We start from the raw sequence: 25,727 nt of genomic DNA, 5'->3' as shown, positions 1-25,727 counted from the left end.
TCTCCACACCTTTGCATGGGCTATTCCCTCTCAGCCCAGCATGACCCTCTTTTCATTCTTTTGTCTTGTCCTTCTTTATCTTCCAAGACAGCTCAAGTGTTTACACCTCCAGGAAACAACAGTGTTAAGGTCCACTTCTGTGGGCTCCCAGGCCCAGCACTCCTCCCCCCACCCCACACGTCCCCTGCCACTGGTCACGCTGTTTGGAAACTGCCTATTTACTTGGACATCTTCCCCACCAGGCCGGGAGCCCATTGAACCTTGGGTTCCTGGGCCCAGCCCAGGTCCCAGCCTGGAAGAGGTGAGGCCACGAGATACCTCGTCTTTGGACTCAGAGGTAGTGCTCCACTGCTCCCCTCCCAGCTCTGTTACTGGCTGTGGGTGGATTAGTTATCCTCACAAAACCTTAACTGTCTTCTCTATAAATGGGAATGTCACTAGTACCTGCCTTATAGGATTGCTGTAAGAATTGTTGATGAATGTACACTCTACAGTATTAACTCTGAATTTTCCCTACAAGGTAAGTCCTATTGATAGACCCATTTTCCAGATGAGGACACTGAGGCACAAAGAAAAGTTAGGTAACCTGCCCAAAGTCATGGTGGAGCCAGGGTTCAAGGCCAGTTGGACCCTGATTCCAGAGCCTGTGCCCCTAACCACCGTGATGCACAGCCCCGCCTCCATAACTTCCATGAAGCCATCAGCCTGCCACATAATAGGTGCACAATAGATGGTATGAATGGTTGTTGTCCATAGCTCAGTTCATTTTTAATGATGGAAGAGGTGGAACTGGTTTCAGCAAAGGAGGAAAGGTTCGAGAACTAAGGAAAACAGAGAGGAGATGGGTCGGAGTTGAGACAGGGGAGTGGGTCAGCTGAGACCAGAGCAGGAGGGCTGCAGTGTGAGGAGGTGAGGGCCCGGGCAGGAAGGTGGGAGGGAAGGACTGAGGGCACACGGCGACCATTTGAGCCCTGGCACAGGACCACCACTGGCTTCCCTGCTTTTAGAGAATAAAAACCCAGACTCCATCAGTGACCACATACAGCCATTGTGACGTAGCCCCAGGTCACCTTTCTTGTGTTGTGTCCCCACCTTTCTCCCACACAGCCCATGCTCCAGCCACCCTGCCCTCCTCCTCACCCCTCCATGCCTTTGCACACACTGTTCATCTGCCTGGAAAGTCCTTCATCTCTTCTGGCCCTGACGGACTCCTACGTATCCTTTAATACCCAGTTCAACTGGCCCTTCCTCTGGAAAGTCTGCTTTGATATCCTAACTGATCATAATCACTCCCCCCTTCTAGACAGTGATCATCAAGGCCAGGGACTGTCTTATTCCACTCTGTGCCTGGTACCCAACCGAGGGCTGGGCACAAGGTCATTACTTAGAATGTTGAGCTTTTTTTACTGAATAAGTCTGTCCTTAATTGAGGGCAGGCCATGGTGAGACCACACACATGATCTCACATCCCCAGTATACAGGAGGGCTAGGACATGGAGGTAGAAGCTGAGCAAGGTTAAGGAGAGAACTCATTACTTCCCAGAGATCCAGGCAAGGGAATGCTCCAGGGCAAGTCAGGCTCCAGAACTCTGCTGTGTGCCTAGAAAATGCTGCCTGGAGACTTTGAACCTGGGACTCTACTCCAAGCCCCTCCAGCAGATAGAAAACCAGCTGGACGCTTGAGATATCCTGTCCACTATCACTCATTGGACCACCTTAAAACGTGGAGCTCAAAACTGACCCTTCCTGAGCAGCAGGGAGGATGCTGGGCTGTCACTCTCCTTCTACTCTTATAGCCTAAGACCACATTGGCTTTTTCAGCAGCTTTTGGCTTATGGTCAACTCAAACCCCCAGATCTTTTTCACTGGGATGGCTGCCAAGCCACATCTTGTGCATTTGATTTATGGCTTGGGTTCGCTGAGGCTCACTCCTGCTCCCCAGAAGCCGACAGGAGAAGGGCAACGGTTTCTGTACCCCTAGGAGGGAGAGCGACTGCAGGCTTCCCAACCCAGGAGCCTCAGTGTGAACGTGGGCAAGCTCCCCTTCTCCCTGTTTGTGTTTCGTTTTTTTTGTTGTTGTTGTTATTTATTGTTTTTTTGCGGTACGCGGGCCTCTCACTGTTGTGGCCTCTCCCGTTGCGGAGCCCAGGCTCCGGACGCGCAGGCTCAGCGGCCATGGCTCACGGGCCCAGCCGCTCCGCGGCATGTGGGATCCTCCCAGACCAGGGCACGAACCCGCGTCCCCTGCATCGGCAGGCGGACGCTCAACCACTGCGCCACCAGGGAAGCCCTGTTTGTGTTTCTTAATCCCTTCTCCTTGAGGCACCAAATGCTGGGACCTCTTGAATGGGGTTTTCATTAGCATTCAAGTCACAGGCCACCAGGGCTTGAGCAGACCAGTCTTCTGGGTTACCGGGGGGAAGCACAGTAGTTCTGGAAAGCACCCGGAAGGGCAGAGAGAGAGGGGCAGGTGTTGGAGGCCAAGGCTCCTAAACTTGGCGTCCATGTGTCCTGGGGAAGGCAGTTCATTGCTCTGAGCCTTATTTTCTCATCTGCAGAACAGGAGTGACAAATCCTGACCTCATGGCATTCTTAGGACAAAAGTGCCCAGGCAGCAAGTGCCTTCACAGACATAGTGGTGTCTGTCTGGGGTCAGAGACAGCTGGGGCCAAGCAAATGGGTGTCAGGCACTTGGTGATGTCCTGCTCTTACCTCAATACATGGAGAGGAACCGAGGCCCTGAGTCTGTACCATCTTTGCAAATACCGTTCCCGCTCATTCTTCTCCTCAGGGATTGCCTTTTCAATGCTACCTTTCCGAAAGGCCTTTCCTGACCACACTCCCTAAGGTGACCCACTGTGGTCCTGCCTCAGCCCCCGCTGTCTCCTTCATGGCCATCGCAAATCGAGTATTTGTGTTTGTCCACCGCTTCTTTCCCTCTGTTGCTCTCAGTAGACCCTCCGCTCCATGAGGGCGGGGACTGCATCTTCCTCGCTCACCTCTGTCCCCTCCGGCCCCAGCATATGGTCGGGACACGGTGGAGCGTGGACAGTGACCATCAGGGACTTCAAAGATGTTCCTTTGGACCCTGGCTGCAGACTCTGTGTGCAGCGAGCTAGGGGATGCGTACAGAACCCAAAACAGAAGCATGTGTATCTTTCCCTCTGCCACAAACAAGGTCACTTCCCCTCCCGGGGCCTCAGTTTCCCCAGCTGTAAAATGAGAGACTGAACTAACTCCTTTCTCTCAAGTCCTTCAAGCTCTAAAAGACTCTTAAGTCGACACAGGAAGGGGGAGGAAATTACATTGAATTGTATTGCCTGTTGGGTTGAAAAAAACAACTTCTGCCAGGAAATCTCTCTTACTCTGTCACTTTCTCCACTGGCCTGGAAAACACAGCCCTGCACAGGCCCAGGCCTGCGGAGCCCACACCGCAAAAAGTCACAGGCCCCCTCCTGACCTGGGCCCGGGCAAAGGGGGCCCCTGAAAGGTGTATGGCAGCTGCTTCCCGGGGGGTCCCGGGGTTTGTTGCCTTAACCGAGCTCGCAGAGCAGGTAAAAAATTCCAGACATGTTCTCCACTGACAGCTAATTGTGTCCTTTATTAATGACCATGGCTTTCTTGGGGCAGGTGGGAGGAGGTAGGAGCCCAGGGGCCTCCCTCAGGTGGAGCTGATGACCACGTTTCTGGATCCCATATAAGGGGAAGTGCTCCATGAGGTGACCCTGAAAATGCACCCCCCCCCAGCTGGAGAGGAGAGGGGGCTTTCCCAGGCTCCCCAAGCCCCAGTAGGGGCGGCTGGCGCCAACAAGATGATGCAGGGATTTTGGAATCTGGCGGCCCAGGTTCTAGGTCCTAAGCCGGCCTCTCAGAACATAACACCAAAGTCCAGTGGATGGCCTGAAGCAGGGATCCACAAGGTGGGGGGTGGGCTATGGCCTGCAGGCAGCTTGGGAGATGCTCCCAGCTCCATCCGGCCATCACCCCCCCTCATGGCATGAGGACCCGGCCTGACAGGCCCTTCCTCAGTGACCTACTACACCACCTGTCAATACAGCAACCAGATGTGCCGGGGGACTCAGGCCTGCCCTGCCAGATGTGTCAAGCTCTCAGAACACATCCGGCTTCCCCTCGGGCACATCGTGATTAGTATTTAACACTCGCTTTTCCAGCATGTGTGAGTCCTGAGGGTTACAGGCTGGGAAGCTCCGCCATGTTGATCCAGCTTAAGCTCTGGGGGCCTGGAGCCCACTGCTTGTCAGTGGGGCTGTTTTCTCAAGGACCCAGTGAAGACCTTTACAAGCCCTGTTGCAGTGATAGCCTCGAGCTGGAGGGAGGGCTTTTGTGGAGCTTTATTTGTTCCCCATTTTCTCACTAGGATCCCATGTTAGCCTGGGGAGGAAGGTAGGGAGTACGACATTAACCCCAATTATAGATGAGGGATGTGAGGCTCAGAGAGGGATGTAGTGACGAAGTAGCTCAGCTAGGACTTGAACCAGGCAAGGGAACCGCACATACAAAGGCCCTGAGGCTAGAGGGGCCTGATATACTCCAGGACAGCCCGGAAGCTAGTGTGGCTGCAGTGGGGTAGACAAGAGGGAGGCTTCTAGGAGGTGAGTTCAGAGAGGTAAAGGAGATACAATTACAACAAAAAGAATAAAAGGCCTAGGGATAGATTTAACCAGAGAGGTAAAGGGGGGCTTTGTAGGCTATTATTTTTTACTCCAGGTGAGGTGGGAGCTGTGGAAGGGCTTGGAGCAGAGAAGCAACACACCACTGATTCCTGTTCTCCAGGTTCCCTCTGACTGGTGTGTTGAGAGCAGGCTGCAGCCAGGGGAGAGTGGGGAGGTGGGAGGGCAAGGGCGAAAGCCAGGAAACCAGTCGGGAGGCTCCTGCAGTGAGCTGACAGCTACTGCTCCTCTGACCCTCTTTCTTCCCTTCCAGTCTGGGAATCAGGACTCCTGGACTGCAGCCCCAGCTCCATCAGCCGCTAACTTGCTGTGTGACCTTAGGCAAGTCACTGTCCCTGTCTGGGTCATGTATTCTGTAGTCATGAAATGAGGAGCTTGGACCAGAAGATCGTGAAGGTCCTTCCGACTTCCAGTGACCCAGACCCCACCTGCTTCTCCAGGCTTATCTCCCACCTCTCCCAGACTTGAACTTCATGCTTCAGCGACCCTGAACTATTTGCAGCTACACACACACACGCACACACATACGCACACACGCACCATACTACTTCAGGCCTCCGTGTCTTTGCACTGGCTGCCCCTCTGCCTGCACTGCCCTCTCCTACCGGCCACCCTGACTGGAGGGCCTGTGTTCTTCAGCAGCTCTCAAGCTCGCTGGCATCTCCTGCACAGCCTCTCCCTGACCCACCCCCGACACACACACCCCCACCTCACGCCACCCCGCTTCCTCAGTGTTCCAGGGCACTTCCACAGGCCATGCTGTTCTTTAAGAGACAGTTGATGAAGTGGATGTGGACTCGGAACTGGCTTCAAATCCCAGCTGCATCTCTGGAGTTGCCTCATGTTTTTGAGCCTCTGTTTCCTCTGATAATTATACTTCCTACTCGCAGGGTCAAGGTGAGGATGCAGTAAAATTGCAAAGCATGTACGTAACCCAGCGCCTGGCACACGGTAACTGTCTGGAATCTGGGAAGCCAGATTCCAGCTGAAGAGAAAGGGCCGTCGCGTGAACAGGGGTGGCAGCAGGGGGGTGGGAGTACCCTGGACCGTGTGGCCCCAGATCCCTGGAACAGCCCTGTTCAGGAACCCAGGACGGCCTCCAGTAGCCCCATGACCTGAGGGCACTCCTGTCCCCCTCTCCGCTCACCTCCTCCATCAGGGTCTGGTCAAAGCTGCCTGCCCGGCAGACACACCACACTTAGAAACGTCCTTAATTGCTTCACCGTAGTGGGGAGTCACCCTGCAGGCAGATAATTAAAAAGTTCAGAACTTGATTAATTGGGAGGAAATTGGAGGAATGGGGCTGCCTGCTGGGCGGGCGGGAGCCCTCAGCCCCCACCGTGAGGACGGCAGGAAGGGAGGTGGGCCAGAGCCGGGACTGGGGGCCTGACGTAGTATCCAGGGGCTGGTGAGCCGGGAGTAAATCGCCCTTAACCCACCTTCATGGCCGTGGGGTTCAGGGTCTGGCTCCCGCAGGCATCTGTGAGCTCGCCCCTCCGCACCTTGGGGCCTTCTAGCCTGTTGTCGAGTGAGGTGTTACAGAGGGCCTGCTCTGGGCCAGGCAGTGAACAGGGTAGGCACGGGGGCTGCCCTCATGGAGCTCACACTTGGGCAGGTGGGATGGTGGGAGGTGGGGAGACAGACGTTAACCAAATGCCAAGAAGGACGAAGGGAGGATGCCTTGAGAGCCCGCTACTGGGGGCCCCGGATGAGCCCTGGAGCCTCTGACATGGTCCAGAGGCCTAGAACACAGCCTCCGGTCCGCACACAAGCTGGGTGACCTTAAGCACAAGATTCCACCTTTGTCAGACTCAGTCAGTCAGTCCACAAACACTTCCTGAGACCCCCTGTCCATCACCTCTCAGCCAGACCCCGTGGGCACCCACTGCCACCGGGCTCACGGCCTTGTGCGGGGGCAGTCACACCTGTATACTCATGCAGGAGCCGAGGCGAGGGGCACAGAAGAGAGGCCCTAAACCCGGCCCTGGAGAGGGTGGCATCCCAGGAGGAGGACCCAAAGGAGCTGGAGCTGAGATGTGAAGGGCGAAGAGGAGTTAGCCAGGCTGGAGCTGGGACCGCGTAGCAGGCAGAGGTGACACGGAGCACAGCCCGTTGGGGAGCCGGAAGCTGCCTCCTGTGACCCGAGCCCAGGGCACGGCTGGGAGGCTGTGGGAGCTGAGGCCGGCGAGGTGGACCCTGACGGGGAGGCTGAAGCGGGTGGGACGCGCCACAGGCACAGGGGAGCCACTGAAGGGTCTTGAGCAGGGAAAGGACTTAGCAGATGGCTGTGTGGAGGCTGGCCTGGGGGAAGCCCTGGGTTCCCCTCTCAGGCGAAGAGGAAGCGTGTTAACACAGCTCCTGCTGCTGCCTTCTGACTTCTGTTGTCCTGCCAGCTGCTGGCAGGGATCCACAGAGCCCGGGTCCCAGCAGGGGCAAGTGGAGGGAGCCTGGGCATGTGGGGGAGGGGGACAGGATGACTGACATCCCCTGGGTGGTCCCAGTAGGAGCTGCCACAGCAGGGGGGTGACCCTGAGGCACTTCCTGGACTTAACCTGGAAGGGCAGGGCCCCCTTGAGGGAGGAAGGGCTGGTCAGGGAGGGGCCCCCTTCATCAAGCTGGAACACTGAGGGCCTCGGAGGCAATGTGAGAGCGTGGACTGTGGGGACACAGGCTCTGCCCCTATGTCTCTGAGTGACTTTGGACGAGGCACTTCCTTTCTGTGAGCCTCAGTTTCCTAATCTCTAAAATGGGGATACCACCTCCTACTGCACAGGGTGATTGTGAGGACTGATGAGGTTATAGGCTCCGGAAGCTCCTGGCCCAGCACCAGAAGGCACATGTAGACACACAGTGATCAGAAGCTCCTCTTTCCAGCCCAGGAGCTTGTCGCCTGCTTCCAGTGTGGCTTTGCCCCTGGCACAGATCAGCACCCTTGCCCAGCCCAGCTCAGGGGTACTGACTCTACTGGCTTAACTTCAGCAGCAAAAGCAGGAAGCGTGCAAAATGCAAAAGACACTTTGCATGAGGGAGACCCCAAAACCCCACCCACTCAGCCACAAGAACACCACAAGCTCAGCCCTGACAAACACTCAGCATAAGCCCCTGAAAATACACAAATCAGTTCTTCCACAGTTCAAGGAGAATGCAGGGCCCAGGGTTGGGTGCCTCAGCCTGTCCACAGCCAGAGTCCCAAGGCTGGAAGAGGCCACAGAGATGGTCCCAGCCACAGCCAAAGTAGGCAGGAAGTGGCCTGGACTCACAGAGCAAGGGGCTGAGGGGGCAGGCGAGCCCTGGCCTCCCCGCTCTGGGCCTAGGACTCTTTTCTCTGTCCAAACTCCTCTCCCCGACCCACATCCAGAACTACCTGGAGATCCCAAGGCAGGAAAGTAAGCCAACTGCCCTTCAAACCTGGCACTGCTGAGCCCAGGACCACTCCCTGGCCCCTCTGCCCACAGTGGCCAACAGTCAGCCCTCGTTGAACACAGGTGTGCCAGCCTCTTGCTCAGTTGTAGCCTCTAACAGGCAGGGCCTAGGCCTTTTGTCTGCATGACTCAGTGCCTAGTACACAATAGGGACTTAATAAGCATCTCTTGAATAAATTCATAACTCACCATCTCCCCAACTGGACCCACACTCCTGAGGGCAGGAACTACTTCTTCTTTGTCTCTCTATCCCCAGGTCTTAGCACAGAGCAAGTGGTGGGCCAAGGAAGAATGTATATAATAAAAGCAAACACTTGCATAGCCCTTAATATGAACCAGGCAGGCACTATTGCAAGTGCCTTCTGTGAATTAACTCGTATAATCTTCCCAGCAAATATAAGAGCAGTGTCATCATTCCCCCCATTATACAGACAAGGAAGCCAAGGCACAGAGAGTTAGGTGACTTACCCATCGTCACACTGTTAGCAAGAGGCAGGCTTGGGATTCCGCCCGGGTAGCCGGCTACACAGTTCATGCCCAGGTTCAATTTCATCAAGCTCTCGGGAGTGGGAGCTAGACTGTGGTGAGCCTGCCTCTCCTCAGAGCCACAGAGAGAGCCCTCTGGTCTACAGGACCCCCCAGGAAGATAGAGGAACTCCTTGCCCACCCTGGAGGCCTGGCACACTGGGCCTGACAGCATCTGAGTCCACTGTGGCACCAGTCATTCTGGGGCTTAATCTGGAGTCTCTGGGAGGCAAAGGGGGAGCACAGCTGCAGGCCAGCCAAGGAGGCTTCGAGGATCACCCGGTGCCAATTAGCAGCCCTGCCATGCCAGGCCCAGATGGAGCCCTGCCTTGGCCTGACTCATGGCTCATTCGGTCAATTATCACCTATCCCCGGAGCCCAGGGGGAAGGCCAGGAGAAAATCTGTTTCCCCATAATCCTCTCTCCTCCTCCCGGCCGACTGCCATCCCTGCCTTCGGTTGCCTGGCTAAGGGCTCTGGGCGTCTGCAGAAGGCAGGTGCTGGTTGGCTGCTTTGGCTCCAAGTCCTGGGTTTGGGGCCCAGGCTTTGGCTCTACCTTGCTGAGTGACCCCAGCAAGCCCTGTCCCCTAATTAGCCCTGACAAGATGGTCTCCGCTTGTGTCTCCACTCAGCAACTTGATAATTTTGTGTCCTGGAACCACAAAGACCTGGAGTCAAACCTCAATTCTGCCATTTAGTAGCTGCGTGACCTTGGAGCATTCACTTCACCCCCTCTGAGCCTCACTTTCATCATCTGTAAAATGGGGGTGATAATGGTACCTACTTCCGTGGGTGGTCATGTGGATTTAGTGAGAGAACCCATGTAAATCACTTGCACTGGGCTTGGCACCCGGAAAGCACATAATAAGTGGGAATTTTTATTGTCCTTGCATGCTGGGTGAGTAATAATACCTAACATTTATATAGCACTTGCTGTATGTTCTAAGCACTTTATGTATGTTAATTTATCAAACCCACAGCTCCTGCCCTCAAGTTGCTCACTGTCCAGTTAGGAAGACAGACCTGCCTTCATTCAGCAAACTGAATTAACTGAGCACCTACTATGTGCCATACCCTGTACTAGGCGCTCGGGGTGTAGAGATTAAAGCCCCAGCCCCTACTTAAACCAGGGTTCTGTGGGTGGTTACATGTGGGTGAGGTCCAGTGGTGGGATGGGCTGTTTTTTGCTGGCTTGGATCACAAGAACTGACTCTGGGCATTTCTTCCCAACTCAGTGTTCAGTTATCTCAGATTGGTAGCTTGAGATTTGCCCTGATGGGAGCATTTTCACCACAGAAATTGGCAAACACAGCAAATCAGGGCTTCCCGCCCACCCCACCCCCCAGCCATTTACCAGCACACAGCCGTCCATGGAGTCTGAGTTGTGTGCTGTAGAGAGTAGAGGGCAGGCCTCCCAGAGGTGCACATGTCAGATTCACCAATCCAGCAGGGCAGGAGGATGGGAGAGAAGGACCTTCAGGCACAGAGAACAGTGCGTGTGCAGCCAGGGCATCCAGAGAACTGCCAACAGACGAGAGGTGACACATGGGGCTGAGAAGCATTCGGGAGCGTTGTCTGGGACTGAGGGCGTTTCTGGGATGCAGAACTTCCAGTTTGAAAACTGGAGGCAACTTGGTCACCCTGGTGGACAGGCTCACGGGAGGACCCGTGGGGAGAACATTGAGAGGTGGAGAGGGATCTGAGCATCGATGCAGCCTGGTGAAATTGACATGATAACAGCGGTAACAACCTGGCATTTACTTGGCCAGGTATTTTCTACCCCACTTTCTCATCTGATTCTCACAAAACCCTGTAAGGGGGATATTCGTTCACTCAGCAAATGTTTATTGAGCACCTGCTATGTTCCCACTCCTCTGCCAGGAGCTAGGGAACCAATGAGAACCAGACAAACCCGGTTCTTCTTTTCCTCTCCAGGTACTTCCAGTGCAGGGTGAAGACAGATGGCACACAAGACATACGTAATTGTTTTCTAATACAATTACAAATTGGGATGAGGCTCAAGGAAGGAAGGAAAGGAAACAGAGACTACGACTGAGGGGAGTGGCAGGAAGGGGCAGGAAGACCCCAGAGCCGCCCTTGCAGGGCTAGGTGTGCGCATTCATTCTAAGTATGCGGGGAGCCCCTGGTGAGTGTGAGCTCTGATTCATTCTCATCGGATCACTCCAGCCACTGCGGAGGATTGGCGGGGAGGCAGAGGTGGAGCAGGCGACCCATTCAGAGGCTCTTACTACATCTACACCACGCAGGTATCATCAGCTACCTTCCCGGAGGAGGAGACTGAGTCTCAGAGAGGGCGGGAGAACTGTCTGAGCCCACACACCTGTCAGAGGTGCAGCCACCCAAGTCTGTGACTTCAGCTCTCATTGTTTTCTTACCACTTCTGTACAGGAGACTCAGGTGTTGGCAGGACGGGGTGCCTTCCCAGCTGAGAAGCTAGGAGCAGCGTGACCCCTGGGCCCCTGGGCAACGTGGACGGGGGAGCTGCCCCGGACCCCTCTTTGTGGGAGAAGAGGTGGCTGATGGGAGCTGAGGCCCTGGCACACCCTAGTCACTCAGTACACCTGGGATCAGAATCTGCCTCTGCTGCTAAAGAGCCATGTGTGTCTGCTCCTCTCTGGCCCTCAGTTGCCTCAAATGTCAAACAAGGTAGCTGAGCTGGATACTCCCAGCTCTCACTACACCCATCCATCACTTACTAGGTACCGGACCTCATATTCACAGTTTACGGTCCAGCCAGATCATTACAGATTTGTAAGTAATGAAAGTGGGCACCTCAACCCTTTGTGGGGGAAGACTTCCTGGAAGGGGGTGTACCTTCACTGTCTTAAAGGGGTGTAGGCGTTGGCCTGATGACAAAGGGAGGGCATTCCAGGTAATCAGGGCAGGAGAGACACAGGCCGGAGGTGTGTGTGTGAGCCTGGGCGGCACCATATGTGGTTGACTGTGGAGCATCGGGCACAAGGCTTGGGGCGGTGGGCACTGAGGGGGGCAGGTGCCAGCCTTGGGGTCCTGAGTACCCAGAGGAATTTAGGGAGCTCTTGTGGATTTTTCTGAAGTAGGAGTTTTATTGTGATGTAACTCACATACCATACAATTCACCTGTTTAAATTGTACGATTAAGTGATTTTTAGTGTTTTCACAGAATTGTGTAACCATCACCACAGTCAACTTTAGAACATTTCATCACCTCAGAAAGAAACCCCGTACCCATTAGCAGTCCGTCCCCATTCTCTGCTCTCTCCAGCCCCTGGCAACCACTAATCTACTTTCTGTCTCTATAGATGTGCCTCGTCTAGACATTTTCATATAAATGGAAGCGTACACTATGTGGCCTTTGTGTCTGGCTTCTTTCATGAAGCACACAGTGTTTTCAAGGTTCAGCCATGTTGGAGCATGTATCAGTGCTCCATTCCTTTTTATGACCGAATAATATTCCATTGTATACCATTGTGGATTTTTAAATGACACAGAAAGGTTTGTGCTTTAGAAAGCTGGCCCTGGAGCATGGGCAGGAGGAGGCCAGATGGCCATGAGGGGCTGAGGAGTGGGTGGGAGGAGCTTTCTGGATGCCCACAGGGGTGGGAAGGCCGCAAAGAAGAGCCAGGACTGGGCCCTGCTGAGGAGGAAAGACCTGGTAATTGATTGGCTGCAGGGGGTAAGGGGAAGGACGAGGCACCCAGGGTTCCCGGTGACCAGGTGGAAAGCGACACCACTTCTCAAGACAGAAGAGCGGGTTTTATGAAGCACAAAGATACAAAAGATACAGAAAGCGTAGAATGCCCGGTGGGAGGGCCGAGTGGTGGCCGGGCAGTACACCTAGTGGAAAGGCTTCTGGAAGAGGCAGCCTGGGGAGTCAAAGAGGGGTCAAGACATGGCGATGGGAGAGGACAGCCAGGAAGGTGGTCCAGATGGAGGGGCTGGCACAGCGTGGAGGGGAGAGTGGGCAGCCACCCACCAGCCAGGCCCGCAGAACCGCCAGCAGATGGAAGAGACGTGCTAAGCTGGGCAGGCTCTCGCCTGAGAGGGAGCCAGGAGGATCCCAGTCTTGGGACCAAAAGCTTCTGGCATCTATCAGGATAGTCCTAGACCCTCACAGAATCCCTGTGTCCCCATTCTACAGCAGAAGAAACTGAGGCTCAGAGAGGTCAACCACTCAACTAGAGCCAGGGCTGCAGCCTGCGTGTCTTAACTAGACAGTGCCGAGATGGTGGGCTGCCCCTTCGTCCAGCCAGCAGGGAGAGGTAGGTCCCCAAGAGGGAGGGCAGGCAGGAGGACTCCGGGGCTCCAGGGCCAGCACGGCAGAGTGCAGAGAGCCCTGGACAGGCGCCCAGAGCAGAAGCTGCCAATCCCTGCCCGGCACTCATGGACTGTTGGCCCAATGCAAGTCTCCTAAAGGCAGAAGAGTGTGGTGGTTAGGGAAGTGGCCTCTGCAGTCCGACCACCCGGGATCCAATCCCAGCTCTGCCACCGTAAGCCCACATCCTCGGAAAGTTGCTTCACCTCTATGCTTTCTTTCCCCCATCAGAAAAGGAGGGTGACAACATTACCTCTGTCATAGGGCTGGGTGAGGCATCGATGAGTTACTATGGGTTAAGTCCTTAGAACAGTGCCAGCATTTAATAAGTACTCAATAAACGTTGTCCATTTCATATTTACACTCTGAGCCCTGGCTTCTGTACCATGGATGCCCGAGGCACTCACTGCCATCCTCTTCTTTGGTGTCACCATAGCCTGGTTCGTTGCATCAAAGTACTGTCTTTTCCTTCTCTGGCGGCTCCTTAAGGACTGGGCTGAAGCCAAGATCTTCTCCGAGATCCTGGCAGGGCCTGGACAGGGTGGCATCAGCCAGGGCTGCAGGGTTAGGAAGGGTGCCACCTTCTGGAAACTCCCTCCAAAAGGCAGGCAAAGTAGGGCCCCAGGGGGGTGGAGGATTCTGTTTTCTAGCACCCCAGGGGGAACTGTCCTTGGCTTATTTACTGAGACTTCCCTGAGATTGTAACTGCAACCCCTGGGCCAGGCACTCTTCATCACATACAATCCTCATGGCTACTCTATGGGGTAGATGCACTCTTACCGATGAGAAAACTGTAGCTCAGAGAGGTTGAACTACCTTTCTGAGGTCACCCAGCAGACTGGTACGTGAACCAGATACAGTTTAATAATGCCAGGAATTGTTTAGGCAGTTTTGCCTGAATTAACCAATGTAAAATGTCCCCATTTTACAGGTGAGGAAACAACTTAAGTGACTTGCCCAAGGCCAGATGGCAGGGACAGATTGCTAGGATGGGATTTGCTAGGCAGCCTGCACACTAACCACCATTCCTCACTGCCTTTCTACTTATGTGATCCCCAAAGCCCAAGCTCCTTCCACTTCAGCAGGCAGCTTCAGGAAGTATTTATGGAGCGCCTGCTCAGTGCCAGGTCTATGCTAGGCACAGGGGAAGGAGCTGTGGTTCAGACAAGGCTCCAATCCTGGGGGAGCCGAGGGCATGGCCAAGAGATCCCCTTGATGAATAATTATGGCAGGGGGGTAAAGTACCCTGAACTCAAGTCATGTAAGACCGAGGAGGGCAGCGTCTCTGAGGCTGGAGCTGGTTGAGGAGTTGGGAGGAGGGCGAGTTGCTAAGACTTGGACTTGCAAGATAAGCTTGAAGACTGGGCCTGGAAAAATGATTTAGGGAAATCTGTGTGAGCCATTTACATGAGGAAACTAACGCTCAGAGCGGTGGAGTTGCTTGCCAAAGGTCACACAGCACATGAACATGGAATGCAATCCAGGTGAGAGCCCCCGGCCTGTGGACAATTCAGCTACATTTCATCCCAAGGAGGAACTTGTCCATTGGAAAGCTCTTCCCTCTCCACCTCTCACTTACCTCTTGCTTGATCCCCCACCTGAGGCACCACAACAGAGCTGAGATTATGAACCCCAGTAAGCAGAAGAAGGCCAAGAAAGGGGCAGGGCCTACACCCCAGGCCTCCTGATTCCCAACCCAGGACCAGGAGGAAGGGAAGGGTGGATTTGCACATAGGCCCACACAGGAGTGGTCACCCTAAGCCCTGAGCTTTAGAGCCTGAATCCAAATCCTGAGCATCCCCCCAGAGCAGGGATGAAGTCCAAAGCCCATGGGAGAGCCCGGATTGCTGAATGCCCACCAAGTGTAAATACTGCCCTCCCCAGGCTGTCCCTGGTACTGCATGCCCTCTTTATTTCAATAAATTGATCAAACACCTGCTATAATAACAGCTCCTATTCCCTGGGCACCTGTACTTTGCAAGACCTTATGCCATGTGCCTTACACACTTATGCCAAGTGCTCACAATAGCCTGCAGAAATGGGTCTTAACATCATAGTTCTCCTAATAAAGAAACCAAGTCTCAGAATGGTTAAGCCACTTGTCTGGGCCACACAGCTAGAAAAAGGCCAAAGCAGCAGACTCAGGTCTGTCTGCTTCCAAAGCCAGAGTTCTTTCCTGCTCTACCACATCACCTCTCTACATGCCCCGTGCTGTGCTAGGACTTTTTTTTTTTTTTTTACTGTAATCATCACAATCATCTGGAACCCAGGAATCTAGTTACAAGAATCAGGGCCCAGCCAGCCATTAGTAAACAAGACTGGGCCATGGGCACTGCCCTAGACCTCTGCAGAGTCTTCAGACTAAGTCAGGATTGGTCCTAGAAGCTGTAGCACAGCCAACCTGGAGTAGATAAAGGATGATTGCTAGGGGCACCAGTTGAACCCATAGATAGCTTCAGAGACAAGAAACCAGGTAGCCTGAAACCTTCTGGGCACAGCTAGGACTGCCATGTTGGGGCCTGGAGACCCCCAAGAGCTTCAGGAGATGGGGTTCCCCATCAGTGACACTGTGTGGCTGCTCTGTGATCCTGTGTGGCCACTCTGTGATGCTGCACCGTCCTTCCAAGCCTGTGGCCTGAGTCCTCGTATGGTTTCCCCAGTGATTCTCCTTGTCTTCTCTCCAGGTTGCCCATCTGGAACCTTCAAGGCCAACCAAGGGGATGAGGCCTGTACTCACTGTCCCATCAACAGCCGGACCACTTCAGAAGGGGCCACCAACTGCGTCTGCCGCAATGGCTACTACAGAGCAGACCTGGACCCCCTGGACATGCCCTGCACAAGTACGTTCAGGGCCCCAGAAGGGCGACGCCTGACCGAGTCCCGAGGCCACCTGCTGAAAAGCTCAGAGTGAGGGTTGGGTGGCTCTCCGGCTATAGTTTCCTAAGTGAGGAGCAGCCGATTACCTGGTGGGAGGGGAAATGGAAAACTGGCTGGAAAGGACCATCCTGGGGTAGTCATGCTGCCAACATGCAGACACCACAGAGCTGGCATCTGGCTCCTTATCCCCTTCTGCTAAGTCACATGGAGTATGAAGTCAAGGTCTTGATTCACAAAGGGACAGAGAATGGGAAGTTGGCAGAAGAAGAACCAACACAGGTGGTGTCTGTGGTAGAAAAGGCTTCCTAGTGTTCTTTCCTGGCAGCAGCTGCCTGAATCACAAGCCAAGATTCTCCAAGAACAGGGTGACTGTGAGGGCAATGTCACAACCCTGTATCAGACAGGAATGGCAGTCAGCTGCAAGTAGCAGAGAGCTGACCCCAGTGGCTTAAACCATAAGGATTTATTCTCTCACATAATAGAAACCCAAAGATAGGCAGCCCTGAGGGTAGTGTGGTAAATCCATGAACTTCCCTGGGACCCAGCACTTTCTTCTGCTCTTCCATCCATAGCATGTGGTTTCTACCCTTCAGGTCACATCATAGTCCAACATTGCTGCTGAAGCTCCAGCCATCACACACATTCTCAGCAGCAGAAAGAATGAAAGGAACAAAAGGACATGCTACAGCTGTCTCTTTTCTTAAAAAAAAAAAAGTCCTAACCAGCAATTTCTGTATATCAGGGGCCAGCACTTAATCACAAGAGGCTGGGAAATAAAGTCTTTAGCTGGAGGTAGTTGCCACCCTGAATAAAATTGGGTTATAAGCAAAAAGGGGAAATAGATATTGAGTGGATATAACCCCCAACACGAAAAGACTATCCCTAGCGAGGAACACCAAGGAGGGTGGAGTCCAGGGAGAAAGGTTTAAGCAGATGTGTGTACCAGGATGTGAGTTATATTCTAGAAGCTTGTCTGTTGGGTGGAGAGGAGAAAGGATTTGGAGGAAACCTTTTGGGAGGCCTAGGCTGGAGCCAGGGCAGTGGGCACAGAGGGATCTCTTGGGGAACGTACCCCCAGAGCCCCCACTGACCGACACCTCTCCCCCTCCCCAGCCATCCCCTCCGCACCCCAGGCCGTGATCTCCAGTGTCAACGAGACCTCCCTTATGCTAGAGTGGAGCCCGCCCCGGGACTCAGGAGGCCGTGAGGATCTTGTCTACAACATCATCTGCAAGAGCTGTGGCTCCGGCCGGGGCGCCTGCACCCGCTGTGGGGACAACGTGCAGTACGCACCCCGCCAGCTGGGCCTGACCGAGCCTCGCATTTACATCAGTGACCTGCTGGCCCACACCCAGTACACCTTTGAGATTCAGGCCGTGAATGGCGTCACCGACCAGAGCCCCTTCTCACCGCAGTTCGCCTCTGTGAACATCACCACCAACCAGGCAGGTAAGCACTTCAAATGCAAGCGCCCGGGGCAGCTCTGCGCCATGCTGAGCCAGATGGGTATCCTGCCAGCCCTTGTTAAAGACTCCTTCACATCTGTGGAGTGCTTTCCACTTTTCCAAGGCTGTCCGTGTGATCCAGCCACCCGGGAGAGTAAGTGTTGCCTCTCCACTGTAGTGGCATATGTAATAATTGCAGGCATTTGTTAAGCATGTGTTATTGAAGGTGAGAGTAAAGCTGCTGTAACAAAAGGGCCCAGTGTTCGGTGGCTTAAAGAACAGAGAAGTGCATTTCTCTCTCATGTAAGAGTCCAGGGGTGAGCAGTCCAGGTAAGCAGGGTAGCTCTGATCCACTTGGAGATTCAGGGACCCGGGTTCCTTCCGTTTGGTCTCACCAGCCTCCATGCTCCTTGTCTGCTTGGTTGAAGCTGAGTTGCAGTTTTGTCTGCGCTCTAGCCTGCAGGAAGGGGAGAGACAGAAGACCCAGGGTAGCGATATGTTTTAAACAAGGTAGGCAGAAGTGGCGCCCGTCGCTCCTGGGCTTGGTCCACTGGAAAGAACGTGGTCACGTGACCTCGCCGAGCCACAGAGGAGGTTGGGAGATGTAATCTCTCCCAGCCTAGCTCAAACCTCCATCACAGCAGAAGGTGGGGAGACAGACTTCAGTGGACATCTAGCAGTTTCCACACATGCTTTCTCTGAACCTTCAGTCCCCTCCAGTCTAACTCCACCAAAACTCCTCTCCCCAGGCTCATCTGTAATAATACTTTCTGTGGCCCCATGTGGCACCCCCATCATCTGCCCTCTTTCCTTTACAACAAAAAAAGTTGCCAAACAATGCAGTCTCACTACCTCCCCCGATCCCCTCTTCACTCCACTGCACTCAGGCTTCCGGCCCTACCTCTCCACCAAAGCCACTATCCTCAGGGTCACCTGGGACCTCCAGATGGCCAGGTCCAGGAGATGCTTTCCAGCCTCAACCCCACCCAAGGGCCATGTGAGATTTTCAAGGACCTTATGGTTCCTGTGGTTCCTGCAGAAGACTCTGTGGTTGGCATTGTGAGTGTGCCCCCCAGTTGTTCACTCAGCAACCTTTGCCAAGCCCCTGCTGTTAAGCGTGGTCTGGGCCCCATCTAAGTAGAGCCAAGGGAGGTCAGGCTCCAGGACAGAAAGTGAATGGGCTGCCCAGCTTATCTTTCGGATGCCAGGTGGGGCCCACACAGTAAGCACTCAGGGCATCCAGAGATGGAGGTCCAGGAAGGCTTCCTGGAGGGGGCAGGATTTGACCTGCAGTTTGAAAGACTAACAGAATTTTGAAGGGAATGATAGAAATAAATGGAATTTGAGAAGGAGGAAGGGCATGCATAAGGACACGGAGGGGCTCTGCCTGGCTGAGGAGTGCTTTCACACGTGACCTCACTGCCACCTCCCGGCCTCCTGGAGCAGGAGGAACCTGTGTCCTCATTTCACAGAGGATGCTCAGAGAAGTTGAGTCACTAAGCTAGGCAGGGTGCAAGGCAGGAATTGACTAGGTCTAACAGACTCCAGTGCTCAGCACAGTCTACGGTGCATCCAAGGAACCATGGACTGTGGGTCTGATGAGTGTGTGTGTGTGAGTGTGCATAATTGTGAGAATGTGTGGTGTGTCATTGGATATGTCCGAGTGACCATGTGTTTGTGATTGCACATGACTGTCGATGTGGCTTCTCACGTATACGTGCATTTGTGAGCATGGGTGTGTCTGAATCAGAGGAGCATGGCGGGGGCTGTGTCTGAGCTTGAGTTTGTATATCTGAACGTGGCTCAGCCCGTCCGTGTGTTTGTGTGTGGGAAGGAGTGTGGTTTTGTTTGTCAGCGTTCGTGGTGCTGCTGGGCTGAGAGGGTGCGGTTACGAGCATGTGCTGTGGCACTTGCAGGCCCGTGGGTGCATTTAAGCCCCCCTCAGGTTGGGGTTGGGTTGGAGCTGACTCAAGGAGGGCAATCTGAGAGAACCCTCCAAAGCCAGCAGCTGTTGGCGAACACACCTGGCAGATTATGAAGCCTCAGCTGTGAGTCTCTCCAGCTTGACAAAGCTCTGAGGGATCGAAGCCAGGCTCCCAGTGGGGGTGGAGGCGAGGGAACTCTCTTCACCTGGGAGGAGCTAGAATTCCCCAGAGCCCTTGGAGTTCTTTCTCTAGCTGTGGAGGCCTCCCCTGCATCCATTTGGGAGCCCTGAGTGTCAAACTGCTTACTTAACCAGCTCAGCTTATTAGCAGCAAAGGCTTCTGGGATGGACCCCTCCTGTCTGGAGCTGGAAGTTCCCAGAGAATAGAGAGATGGGGCAGAGTGGAAGTGAGGGCTCCCAGAGAGGAGGGTGCAGGGGGAGCCCTCAGGATTAAAAGGCAGAAGCAGTGAGGAACAAGCCCTGGGTTAGGAACAGGGGACCTGAGTTTGAATCCCAGTTTTGTCATTCATTTGCTATGTGACTAGTGTATTGGTCAGTTACTGCTGCAATGATGCTGCATAACAAAACCACCCCCAAACCCAGTATTTTAGAATAATAACATTTATTTTCTCACTCACTAATCTCTGGGTCAGCTAGGGTTTAGCTAATAGGCACCAGGTCCTCTGAAGTGGGCAGAGCTCCAGAATGTGGGCTGGATTCAGTCTGTTCCATATGTCTCCTCATTCTCCTTGGACTAGCAGCCCCCCAGGCTTATTTCTCTTGTGGTGAATGATGTGAACACAAGTAGCCAAGCCAAGCCAGGCCACATAAACCCATGCCATTGCCGGTGGCACAGTCATCCACAGTGAACACACCCTGCAGGGCTCCTTGGCAGAGAGTGTGGGTGCGTGATCGTGTTACAATAGAGGCGGAGCTGAGATCACCCATCCAACCTATCACACTTGAGAAAAATCAGTTCCTCCCTCTGGGCCTCAATTTCCCCACCAAATTGTGCATCAGAACTGTATGAGAGTTTTTCAGAACACAGGTCCCCTGCCCCCACCCCAGACCTGCTGAATCAGAACCCCAGGAATAAGACCTGGGAATCAGCATTTTAACAAGTGGCTCAAGTATTTCTTAGCATCAGACAAATTTGGGAAAGTCGGGTCTAAGTGAGTCCAAGCCCCTGTAAGCCCTCAAAGCCCTGAGGCTTTCTGGGTCATAACCACCCTTTCCCCCTCCTCTTTGTTCCAAGCCCCTTAACAAGCCCCCCTCTCTCATAGATGCCCAGAGCCCAGCTGGGGGCTGTGCAGCCACACACACCCTCACCGCACTATCCCCCTTTGCCAGAGGAGGAAACAGAGGCCCAGAGAAGTGGGGTCATTTATGCAAAGTCCTGCTACTAAGTGGGCTCAACTAGGATTTAAACCCAGGACCATGAAACTCCAAGTCTACACTGTAGAAAACACGGTTCCTGCCATGGAGATTTATGCCCTGGTTGGGAAGATAAGACATGGACAGAGTGTACATATTGGATGGCATAAATGAGGACCCAAGGACGGGTCTGGGAGGTGAGGGAGATCACAGGCAGGAGAAATCATTTCCTCCTGGGGAATGGGAGAAAGGCATGCCATGGAAGGCTTCCTGAAGAGGAGGCATTTGAGCTTAGCTCTGAAGAATAGAGAAGCTTCTAATAAGCAGAGATGGAATCGTGCGGAGAAGAAGGTATCCTAGGAGAGGGAAATACAAAAGGCAGACTGGAGGGAGAGTTCTCCTTTCTCCTCCTCCAAGGCACCAAGCTTCTCTGCCACAGGGTTTTTGAAAATGCTGTTCCCACTGCTTGGAATGCTTTGCCCCTTTCCCCCTTCCTTTTTTTTTTTTTTTTGCGGTACGCAGGCCTCTCACTGTTGTGGCCTCTCCCGTTGCGGATCACAGGCTCTGGACGCGCAGGCTCAGCGGCCGTGGCTCACGGGCCCAGCCGCTCCGCGGCATGTGGGATCTTCCCGGACCGGGGCACGAACCCGTGTCCTCTGCATCGGCAGGCAGACTCTCAACCACTGCGCCACTAGGGAAGCCCTCCCCCTTCCTTTTGACCTAGCTTATCTTCATTGACCTTCCTGACCTGGTCACATGCCCCCAGCACCATGGCCCTCAAGTTCCCGTGGCTGAGATTTTAGCTTCATGTCTTTGATCATTTCATTCCTGTCTCCCCACCATCACCACACACTGGTTCACAGTGAGTCTCCTTTCCCTCACTGTGGTTCTCCTGGAGCCTAGACAGGGGCACACCACAATGTATGCTTGGTGGACAGTTGCCGAGGGGTCCAGAGAAGCATGGAGTGAGGTGGGGTGTGGAGAAGTACGATGAGGCTGGAAAACAAGACTGGGGCTTGATTTCCAGACAGATGTATTCAGTGCTCGGTTTTAATCGGACCCTAAAATTCAATATATAAATATCTAGCTCATGGCCTTATAAGGAAAAAGTATTTCTTTTGGACAAGTGACTGGGCCTTGTTCACTATCCCTTGGCATTCACCAGGGCCAGAGCTGTCGTCTGACTTCATAAAGCCGTCACGCTGCCTTCGAACTATACTCCGCCACTCCAGAATGCCTTTCCGCCCGTGTTCACGAGTCCTCTCAGGGCCCCCCAGAGACAGGAGGCCGGGCTGGGCTGCGTATCCCCACTTGGAGGATAAGGAAACGGGATTGGGAGAGGTCAAGCACGTGCCCGGGCTTACTCAGCTGGGAAGGGGCAGACCGCGGGGTTCAGTCTGGCTGTGCAGAGTCCATGGTCCCCGACACAAACAAACAAGACAACATAGAGATGGACGGGAGGGGGAGGGGGAGCCTCGGCAGCATCAGAGGATCAGAGGAGAGCTCTCTGAGGAGCTGGCATGTGAGCTGAGATCCGAATGACAAGGCGGAGGCAGCCATGCAGACCTAGGTGCAGGCAGCATTTCAGCAACGTGGGGCTTGTGCTAGGGGCTGTCCCTAGTACTCCGGGCCTCCCTCCTGGACTGCAGCGGACACACTCTCACCCCAAGCAAGCCCTGAAGGGCTGCACCTCTGCCTGGTCCCAGGGGTGGAGGGAAGGGTCTGGGCTTTGGAATCAGGCAAACAAACCTGGCTTTGAATCAAGCCTAGCTGCTCACCGGCACTTAGCCCCAGACAAGTCACTCAGCCTGCGTCCGATCACATCCTCCTATGGGCATGACCACCCCCTCTTTGTGGGATGCTGTGAGGCTTTGAGCTCATGTTCTCAAGGTACCTCACAGGCTGCCTGGGGTGGCAGGCACTCAAAAAGCAGAGATCGTTCTGTATTCACTCGAATCATACAGTAGCTCACATTTGGCAAGTGGTTTACTATTTTTGCCAGATACCAAGTCCTGAATGATGAATCTCCCCAACCTCAGTGGGTTCTATTATTCTCCTATCTTACAGGTAAGGAAAGCAAGATGTTAAGAGTTAAATGACTTGCCCACCAGGCAAGTCATGGGCAGAGCCTGAATAATTACATCACTGCATACTCAGGGCCCAGTGTTGGCTGGATCCAAGCCTTCTGCACAGGTAGGGCAAGCTGTGTACCTAGACCTGCCACACCACAGCCTGGCTGAGCAAATGCAGCCTTTGGGGCCACCCATACTGACTGACCAGTTAGGAAGATCCTCTGTCATTATGTCCTAGGGGGTCGTGTGGGAAAAAGAGGCATCAGTGCTGAACTTGACAAACTCTGCCCTCATCCAGCACACCCCCTTTCCAAGCTATGCGAGCAGGCTGTCTAGGGAACCTTACTTCTCTGAGCCTTAGAGTCCTCACCTTCAAAATGGGCATGTTTCCATTATCCCAGCTTTGCAAGACGGTTGCCAAGTTAGTAATAATGTGGACAAAGCACCGAGCACAATAGATGGCAGCTAGACTTAAAAATGAAATCAGGGGCTTCCCTGGTGGCGCAGTGGTTGAGAGTCCGCCTGCCAATGCAGGGGACACGGGTTTGTGCCCCGGTCCGGGAAGATCCCACATGCCGCGGAGCGGCTGGGCCCGTGAGCCATGGCCACTGAGCCTGCGCATCCGGAGCCTGTGCTCCGCAACGGGAGAGGCCACAACAGTGAGAGGCCCGCATACGGCAAAAAAAAAAAAAAAAAAAAAAAAAATGAAATCAGAAGGTATGTTAGTTTCCTATTGCTACACGCCACAAACTTAGCAACTTACGATGACTCGCAGTTCTTATCTTACAGTTCCGTGGGTCGCAAGTCTAGTCTGGATCTCATCAGGCTAAAATCAAGTGTCAGCAGGGCTGTGTTCCCTGCTGGTGGCTCTAAGGGATGACCTGTTTCCTTGCTCACTGGGGTGTTTGCAGAATTCAACTCCATGTGTTTTTAGGATTGAAGTCTCCGATTCCTTGCCAGCTGTCAGCTGGGAGGTCCCCTAGCTCCCAGGGGCGTCTCTCCGGTCCTTGCACGAGGCCCTCCTGCATCACAGAAGCAGCAACAGGGCGTCGTGTCCCCCTCACGCTCCCGCTCTCTCGTCTGACTCTCATCTGGGAAAGATTCTCCTCTTCTAAGGACTCAAGTGATTAGAGTGGGTCTACCTGGATAATCCGGGATAATCTCCCATCTCAAGGGCCATAACCTTAATCACATCTGCGAAGTCTCTTTTGCCATGTAAGATAACGTATTCACAGATTCCGGGATTAGGTCGTGACATCTTTGGGGGCCATTATTCTGCCTATCACGTGCACACGTAAGTCAAAGTACATCAGCATTCATCCAGTGCAAACACCTCCTTTTACAGAGAGCAAAACCAAGGCCCAGAGAGGTTCCTAAGTGGCTGCCCGAGATCGTACAGCAGGCCCTCGGGCGGAGCTGGTCTCTAACACCCTCGCCAGGTGTCAGAGTCTCTGTCCATGACACCACTCCATGTGGCTTTCTCATGGAAAAACGTTCGACTTTCCAAAGCCCTTTCTGCCAGCCATGTTCTCCTCTGATCCTTTTGCCCTCCTGTGGAGCGGGCACACAGTGGCTGGTCTCTAGAACTGGCATGATCATGTATTCATCTACTTCTCTCCCTGGGAGCGAAGAGGATCAGAGAGAGATAGGACAAGAGGGCCCCCAGTGAGGCCCATGCCTGGGGAAAGGAAGAGAGAGGGAGAGGGCACGTCCCTCCCTGGGCTGAGCGCTCTAAATGTGTCTTCCTCTTTGATCCTCCCAAGCGTTCTTCAGGGGAGGCACTGCCCGCCTAGGCTATCAGCTAAGATTGGTTCAGCTTGCCTGTAACAGGAAGAAAAATAACAGATAGCCGCTGCCACAGTAATGCTGTTTAGCAATCAACCGCAAAAGCAATGGCATAAAAGCAAGCAGCACTTATCTAGCTCGTGAGTCTCCTGGTCAGATGGGTCTTGGCGGGGAGCATTCGTATGTTTGCACTCCAGCTACTCTGGTTGCTCAGCAGCTCTTCTCTTCGGATTTTGTCAGGGCTCTACTGCATGTTTGGGGTTGAGTGCGGTGGGCTGGTCAGGAATGGCCCTGGTGGGGACAACTGGGGCAACAGTTCTGCTCCATGTATCTCGTCCTCCAGCAGGTCGGCCTGGGCGTGTTCTCGTGGCCATGGCGGGGCACCTAGACAGCTGGCAGATACACGTGAGGGCTTTTTCAAGCCTCTGCTTATATCGTATTTGCTTATATTCTATTGGCCGGAGCAAGTCACACGGCCAAGCCCAGAGCCAGGGTCAGAGGGTGATTACACAAATTACAGGGCAAAGGATATAGAGACAGAGGCAAGTAATAAAACCAGTCTACCACAGTCGCTTAGACCAAATTGAGATTTATTTTTCTTATGTGTAAAGGATGTCAGAAGACAGGAATTAGGGCAACTCCATGGACTCATTAGGGATCCATGCCCTGAGGGGGAACGAGGCACACAGAGGGAAGCTACTTCCCCAGGTCTCAGCTGGTGAAGAGATTGGAAGCTCCCCCAGGGCTCGCTGGGGGCAGCAGGGCCCCTGACCACCTGCTCCCGCCACGGAGCAGGCCCTGCCTGGCCAGCCTCCCCTAACCTCTCGACCACAAGCCTCTTTTGTGCTTGCTCCCAGGGGCTCCATCTCCTAGCAGGGGTCACGGGGCGCCACTGATCCCATCCCCCGGCCGGTGTGCCCGGCTGGTAATTGAAAATACCGGAATTCCCTAAAGACCAACTTACAGGGAAACCTGACACCTCAGGGTGGGCGGCGGGCAGCAGGAGGGATGGGAGAACATCCAGCTGTTCCCTTTTCTCCGCCGTTAATCCCCCTGGATTCCAGGAGAAAGGCCAGCCCTGCTTGGCCCTCACTGGCCCGCCTTGATCATCTTCCCAGCAAATGCCTCCTCCTTGCCACACCCAGGGTTACGGGGCTTATGGGATCAGAGCCTGGGTTAGCTGCCTGTAACCCAAGCCTGCCAGCTAAGCCCGCCAAGCCCAGACCCCCATGGCTGTGGGGGACCTGCCTCCACCAACAGCTGAGCGCCCAGAGCCAGGGCAGCCGGGTGGGTGGTGG

General features: G+C 54.1%; 1 protein-coding gene across 3 annotated transcripts in view; it reads left to right on the top strand.

Annotated features, from left to right (window-relative positions):
* The window catches only part of EPHB2 (EPH receptor B2), a gene marked incomplete at its 3' end in the record, with an annotated part of 185,321 nt that overhangs the window by 127,516 nt on the left and 32,078 nt on the right, over nucleotides 1–25,727 (top strand). For all 3 annotated transcript variants that reach the window (XM_081214529.1, XM_081214527.1, XM_081214528.1), the window contains exons 4-5: nucleotides 15,637–15,792; nucleotides 16,943–17,278. In XM_081214529.1, coding sequence (XP_081070655.1) covers nucleotides 15,637–15,792; nucleotides 16,943–17,278 — 492 coding nt within the window. The remainder of the gene's footprint in view (nucleotides 1–15,636; nucleotides 15,793–16,942; nucleotides 17,279–25,727) is intronic.

The sequence above is a fragment of the Mesoplodon bidens genome, assembly GCF_964165515.1.
Source record: "Mesoplodon bidens genome assembly, chromosome: 2".
NCBI classification, from domain to species: domain Eukaryota; kingdom Metazoa; phylum Chordata; class Mammalia; order Artiodactyla; family Ziphiidae; genus Mesoplodon; species Mesoplodon bidens.
This window is presented reverse-complemented; position numbering and strand designations above follow the sequence as displayed.